We start from the raw sequence: 7,167 nt of genomic DNA on the forward strand, positions 1-7,167 counted from the left end.
AATCACAAATTTACTTTAGCTAGGTTTTCAAAGACGGAGTCACACATATGTCGTCTTTGGCTCAATTTAACATCTAACATCTAACTTATATTAGATTTATTATATTAAACAGACATGTTCAGTTTTTAATTGCTGTGTCTTCTCCAACTCAGTCACAGTAATCCAGTAGCGGTGGCTTTGGGAATGGCCTCAAAGGGCAGCGAAGCATTCTGGGAATTGTAGTCTTTCATCCCCATGAGACACAAATAAATGTTCTGTCTTTTCTCAGTCTAGAAGGCACCAAATTCAAAAATAATTTCACATTTCTACTACATTGATGACCCAGTTTAAATACAGATTCATCTTCCCAGCGCTGAAGTACCCCTTTAAGCTGACTTTTTTTAACACAGTAATAGTTTATTGTATTGTTATAATTTTTTTTTTTTAACATCCCAAGCATACTGGCCTATATGGTGCATAAAACAAATGATACAAATGTAAAAAATATTGTTTATAAGTCCGAAGAATGCACCCTTTGAATTTTGGGACACCAGTTTTAATGAATGATGCTTACAACACCACTGCGGTGTGTTGCTTTGAATTCCTTAAGATATTTTTTCTTTTGGCAAGAATAGAAAAAGTTACTAGTGTGTCTAAAATCTAAGTTTCTCAATATTAACTTCTTATTTTTGGTATTGTTGTATAAAAACAATACCACAATTGCAAATGTGTATTATAAATGCACTGTTCACTGCAATTTTGGCAATTGGAAAATTTTCTTGTAACTTTTACATTTGCTATTTCAATTTTGAAGGTCTCCCATACAAATTTTGATATAAAAGCCGGTACTAATTGATGTTTATCCCATTAAACATCTGAGCTGTCACATATTACATAAAAATCATTAAATACAATAGTTTACGTTGTTCTCTTGCTATAGCATATAAAGGTAAAGGATTTTACAGATCCTTTAAAATTATACAACAAAGGATCTTCTGAGCTATTGTATGTCAAGTGCTATGTGTTTGAACTTATGTTTAGTAACAGTTAGCCTAAAAGCATATGGCATGACATATCAAGCTTATTTATCTTACCCATCATTATAGAGGTTCCGAATTAAATATTTGACCTTAATTTAATGACTGGAAGTATATAGTTATGTTTTTCCTTTATCTGTATTTCTACTTATTCTGGTTCTGTATGCTCTGCCAGTCTTTCAGCGCACAGTAAATGGACCATTCTTAGCTTCTGTAGGGTCACAGTAAGTCCATCTGGCACATCCCAAGAAAGATGAACTTGAAGCATGGTTCTTAATTTATTAAATTCAAAATGCTCATGAACCCAGATGCCGGAGATGCTGAATGTTTTCGCAGGCATTTCTTTAAATAATCCCTTTTCCTCATTCAAATGGATTTGTTCAAATCTAATAATGCTCTCGATTTGGCCTTTTAGGTCGAGGTTATTGCAGTTTGTTGCTTTGGTGTTGAACCCAGAAAGGAGTTAACATAATTCTTGAGATTGTATCGTCTTGGCAGCGTCTACATTTGTAAGACCTCCAATATATTTGGATTTACTTCTCAGTCTCCAAGAGGTTGTTAAATGTTTGGTCAAGATGTGCACTTTGATTGGAACTCAGTCAAGATTTAAAGTGTGTCTGTCGCTGCTTTTTACTGATGTGTACTCTCTCATTGGGGGACCATGTTACATAAAAATGCCCAAGAAAGACATTAATTAATTAGCATTTATAAGAATATACTTAGAAAATAGGCAAATGAGGACTGCACCAGTTACATAAGGATTTTCCAAGAATGGCATGTTTCCTCATGAGGTAAACAGAGTGAAGTGCAGGATGGTTTGAAATACATTATGACAGGGATCTCCATCCTTTTTTGGCCTTGGTGAATACAAATTGTGTATAGGGAGTAGTACCACCTGTTATTGTATATATCAATAAGAGTGTCGAATTTAAACCCTGTCCTAATTCAATTTTGATCAAAAAATATTTGGTGAAATCCCTCTGTTAAACTCTATTACTTGATTGAAATTCATATACATTATTAAAATATTATTTAAATAAGTCCATGCAGTGCAAATTATGCAAACTGCATGATTCTGGTACTAATTAATGATATTAAACACACTGATCTCTCATACAGCTTGTTGAAATCATAACGTTGCTGCCATAACCAGTTTGAATCTATTATGAATTTATGACTGTAACAGCAAATGCCCTCAGAGTGAATCCCCAGAGATCTTTCAAGCATTCATTGCAGTTCACTTAGCTTGCAGTAGGAGGTGTTTTAAGTGCCATGACATTGTCTGGGCACTGGCCTTGAATCAAACTAGAGAGCTCAACAGAAACTAATAAATGTGGAACTTCATCGTTCCAGGGCAGTCACTGTCCTTCCCAACTTCTTAAATTCACTATCTCAATTTTACAATTGAGCTTTTGATTACGCTCTGTAAATGACTGAAAAATCAATAAAAGATGCCCCTTATGGGCATTTTCCCAGAACTATGAGACTCACATGACATAAGTGGTCCATGACTCAAGGTTAAAGGCTTACCAAGTGCTCGTGCCATATCATTTATAAATGTTCAAAATGTTCAAAATTACCCTGGTTTAAAAGGTGCTTTTCAGACATCAGTCTTAAATTAAAAGTGATCGCAGATTAGAATGAAGCTTATCATATCTAAATTTACCATGTGCATTTGTCTGTTTGCAAATACACTGCATGTCTTAATTCAATGCTTTGCACAGTTGTACATAAAAACATCTTTAATTGGAATTTCTATGTACAGTATACAATATAACATTTGAGGTCTACAAAGGAGAAAAAAGAAATTCAATTAAAGAGTATACATCAGATAATAAAGCTATCAAAAGCAATTAAAAGAGTAAATTAAATAAATATGCAAAAAGTCAAAAACCTGAGGAACAAGCATTAAAATGTATATAGCTAATGCTAAAATGATTTCTGATAAAATAAAAAACAACAATAACAAAAAAAAAAAAAACTTATCTACACTCAGATTTATAACTATTATTCAATCTCATGTTGTTCCAAAACCATATGACTTACTTTCCTTTGTGTAGCTCAAATGGACCACTTTTATTAAGATTTTTTTAACACTTTGTCATTGTTGTTCCTTGAAAGCCCTAGTCCACATCCACTGTCATTGTGTGGAAAAGAGCAGTGTGAACATTCTTCCTAACATCTCTATTTATATTCTAGACAGGAACATCATACAGAGTTGGAGTGACATGAGAGTGAAAAAAAGAAATATTTTAATGTTTGTATTAGCATAGCTTTTGTATTAGCAAAGCCTGTGTGCTACATAATGTGTGGTACATTGCAAGATAATGTGGATAAGCAACCAAAGAAGATATTTGATACAGTCACATAAGATTTTCAAATTCCATTGCACCATGATGAATTACAGTCATGAAAATGAATTTACAGCTCAAGATACTTATGGGAATAAGAGATGATTATACAATGTAGGGCTGTGTAAAAAAAAATCCTGCCCTCCTTTGAGTGAGATGCATCATAAATCTTCAAAGATGTAAGAGATTTCCCTTTTGAGATTTATGATTTATATGTCTTTATCATCACATGTACATTTATTTTAATATATTTTGCTGATGTTGTTGGTGCTGTTTCTTTTGGACATAGATGATATAACGGGCATAAAAGATGTGATAACTCTTGGACATAGATGATATAACGGACATAAAAGATGTGGTATGATAACTCTGGAATTACTTGGAATATTTGAGCTGTACATGACTTCATGACCGCAGTGTCCTGACCACTTTTTAATATATACCCACAGAGAGACACAACACTGTATTTCCTCCTGGTGGTCACACATAAGCATCACAGTCTTTGGTCTGTGGTCTGTGAAACACAAGGAGAATGTGTGTGTGTAAATCATTGTATAACTGTTTACATAAATTGTTGTATTTAATTGATTGCAACAATTTATATAATAATGGTTTTATAAAAAATTAACATAAATCATTTTATAATTGAGGCCCTGTGCATATAGTATAGGTGTTATTTTAGACACACCTAACAAACACAAATTTATTTGTAATATATAACAAAATATTAAACCACTCTATTTGATTTGAGTTTAGCTATGCAATGAAAAACATGACCTGTATTTGGCTTGATGCATGTCCAAAAGTTCAAAAATACTGTATATGCTGCTGTTGAGTAGGAGCTCAGACAATAAATTATAGTGCTGACTCTTATTTGTATGTTTTTTAATGAGGGGAATCATTTTGAATTACAGTAATAAAGTGCTACAAAAGAAAGACCTTATATTACCAAGTGATTGATTGATGGATGGATGGATGGATGGATGGATGGATGGATGGATAGATAGATAGATAGATAGATAGATAGATAGATAGATAGATAGATAGATAGATAGATAGATAGATAGATAGATAGATAGATAGATAGATAGATAGATAGATAGATAGATAGATAGATAGATAGATAGATAGATAGATAGATAGATAGATAGATAGATAGATAGATAGGGTGTCAAAATTGTACCTTTAGGGGTTGTCGCTGGGGTAGTACCCTTAAAACAACCAACGTTGTACCATTTTTACCACAAAAAGGTTCATAGTAGTACCTTAAGAGATGCATTTGTACTCAAAGGTAATAATATGCACCTTTTAGGAGTAAAACAGGTACAAATATGTCCTTTTAAGGGTACTGCCCCAGCGACAAGCTAAAGGTACAATTTTGACACCCTATTTTTCTGTGTGAGATGGATGGATGGATGGATGGATGGATGGATGGATGGATGGATGGATGGATGGATGGATGGATGGATGGATGGATGGATGGATGGATGGATGGATGGATGGATGGATGGATGGATGGATGGATGGATGGATGGATGGATGGACGGACGGATGGATCTAACACACTGAAACTTAGGAGTGAATGCAACAGACTGAATTTATTATAGCTTACATGAGATTGCAAATATGAGCCAAGAGACATTAAGCATCTATTTAAGCATAAATACACAATGGAAAAACACAATTTATTGTGTACCTAAAAGGTTCTTAGCTTGTACATAATCAGTTTATACCTGCATGAGTCATTGATCATTTTGAGAGCAAATAGCACATATCACTTCACTGACAGTCATGCATATTTGAATACATTCAGACTAATTCTAACTACAGGATTAAAGTCAGTCAAATGTAATACTCTTGTGCTGAACAACAAAAGCATATTTGTTTCTTTTTGATTTAGAAAAATAGAAGTATTCTAAAAATAAAGTCCTGTGGTAACCGCTGTGTCCACTATTTTTGCAACGGTAATTATAAGCAGGCTGTCACATTTTAAATTGCTGCTTTCAGATAAACCACATAGAGGGATATTCACAAAGTTTTGCATATTGTTTATTACCTGTTTCCCAGCAACACACAGCAACAAGATGCCAAAAGAGTGAAAAGCTCAAAGAAAGACTGTGAAACTAATTGTTTGATGATAACAGAGATCCAGCTCTATAAGCACAGAGTTTTTAGGAGACAACAGGCATCTTCTTAATGACCCGTCTGCGCATTGGGTTTGCAGGTGCTGCGCTCGCGCTGGCCCTCTCTGCCTTCAGTTCATCGATAAAGGTTTCCAGTGGTCCAAACTTCTCAGTCAGCTCACCAAGATGAGTTTTCAGGGCATTGAACTCCTTGTACAAGTCATCTAGCGCCTCGGAGAGAGGTTGGATCCTGGAAAGAGTTAAAGAGTTAAAGAGAGGAAGAAATAAGAGAAGCACACTTAAGTGCAGTCACTGGTTGGCAAAGGGCTTTGAGGACTTATGCACATGACTAGTTTCCAAACCATAAGGAGCCGGGAAGTTCTCCATTAAGCACATAAAATATTTTGCAACATTTACAGCACAATTAAATGTTCTGCTCTAAAAAGAACACAGTCCACATTTTGACATGACTGCAGATACCAAAATAACAATGTTGTGTTCCTGCTGTTTTCTGTCTGTGGTAAGAAAGAATGCCTGAAACTGCAGTTTGCTGTAACACATTAAACATCATGAAAGTCTACCTGGAGTAGTCAGGCAGCAAGGACTGATGGTCATTCTGCAGGAGTCCTTTAACTTGGTTCAGGATGTCAAACCTCCAGTCATCAAGCACTTGAGTTAGATTTGCAACTCCTCGCATGCTTACTTTCTCAGCTGAGGACCCGAAATGCAATGTTGTTTACATTTTTTATAACCAAACAAGAGTAATATTATCTAGTGGTATTTTTAGGTTCATATGAACATTTTTTTTAAATATCCCTCATAGCATAGCAGCAAGAACAAATGCTTTCATGAACCAGCATGTATTTTATTAAACAAAAAGACATCTGCTCACAGCCATCCCGGTAGTTCCACTCCTCTTTTGCAGGGCGTCTCCTTTGACCACAGACTATGACCACGATCATGGTCAGAAACAACAGGCTCACCCTGAAACTCATTCTTGATGTTTCCTGCACAAGTACAACCAAAAGCTCAGATGATGTCCTGAAAGTAAATTTCTTCCCCAATAAATCGTTGGAATGACTGTCCAGCTCGTTTCCTCAACTCAAGCAGATGATGTATGTTTGCTGAGAGATAAATCAAGCTCTGTGCTACTAAACTCAATAATAATCTTAATCCTAAAAATAATATTGGTGCATAAACACTATATTGGGTTTCAGGGCACAATCTGTGCTGACTTGCCTGATAGCTGTGTATGAAATATTCTTCATAGTCTGAATCAGCTACATTTTTAAAACAATGTGCTTAAAAAAAAAAAGAAGAAAACCAATATAATGCTTTTTTTTTATCTATACGAAATCTTTAAACTAATACAAAGAGCCAAAACAATCTAGATTCTTGAAATAATATAAGTGTGTAGGTCTAAATACCCATTTTTACATACCAGTCAGAGTTTGAGAAGATGTGTGCTCTTTACAAGTGCCCCTGCAGTTCTGTGTCTGGGTAGCTACACCAGTCTGTCCCAAGACTGAAGAACACTCCCTCTTTTAAAAAAACATTCCCTCATCACACACATCTTTTCCAAACACTTGGTTGAGCAAACCACTGGTTTGAATGTCAAAACTCTTCCTTGAGGTCCAAAGAGATTTGTTTGTTTAGCTATTTGTTTAAATTGGCTCT

The 7,167-nt window shown here is 34.9% G+C and overlaps 1 protein-coding gene across 4 annotated transcripts in view; it reads right to left on the reverse strand.

Annotated features, from left to right (window-relative positions):
- Nucleotides 1–4,946: 4,946 nt before the first annotated feature.
- The window catches only part of si:ch211-76l23.4 (uncharacterized), a 34,680-nt gene continuing 32,459 nt past the window's right edge, over nt 4,947–7,167 (reverse strand). For 3 of the 4 annotated variants that reach the window (XM_067415044.1, XM_067415034.1, XM_067415050.1), the window contains exons 2-4: nt 6,383–6,497; nt 6,072–6,201; nt 4,947–5,740 (exon numbers count right to left, since the gene is read on the reverse strand). In XM_067415044.1, coding sequence (XP_067271145.1) covers nt 5,539–5,740; nt 6,072–6,201; nt 6,383–6,485 — 435 coding nt within the window. In that variant the 5' untranslated portion in view covers nt 6,486–6,497 and the 3' untranslated portion in view covers nt 4,947–5,538. Of the gene's footprint in view, nt 5,741–6,071; nt 6,202–6,382; nt 6,498–6,931; nt 6,993–7,167 lie in introns of those variants that run through there. The other variant, XM_067415038.1, reaches the window with a different exon arrangement.

Source organism: Pseudorasbora parva, chromosome 2, assembly GCF_024679245.1.
Source record: "Pseudorasbora parva isolate DD20220531a chromosome 2, ASM2467924v1, whole genome shotgun sequence".
In the NCBI taxonomy this organism is placed as follows: domain Eukaryota; kingdom Metazoa; phylum Chordata; class Actinopteri; order Cypriniformes; family Gobionidae; genus Pseudorasbora; species Pseudorasbora parva.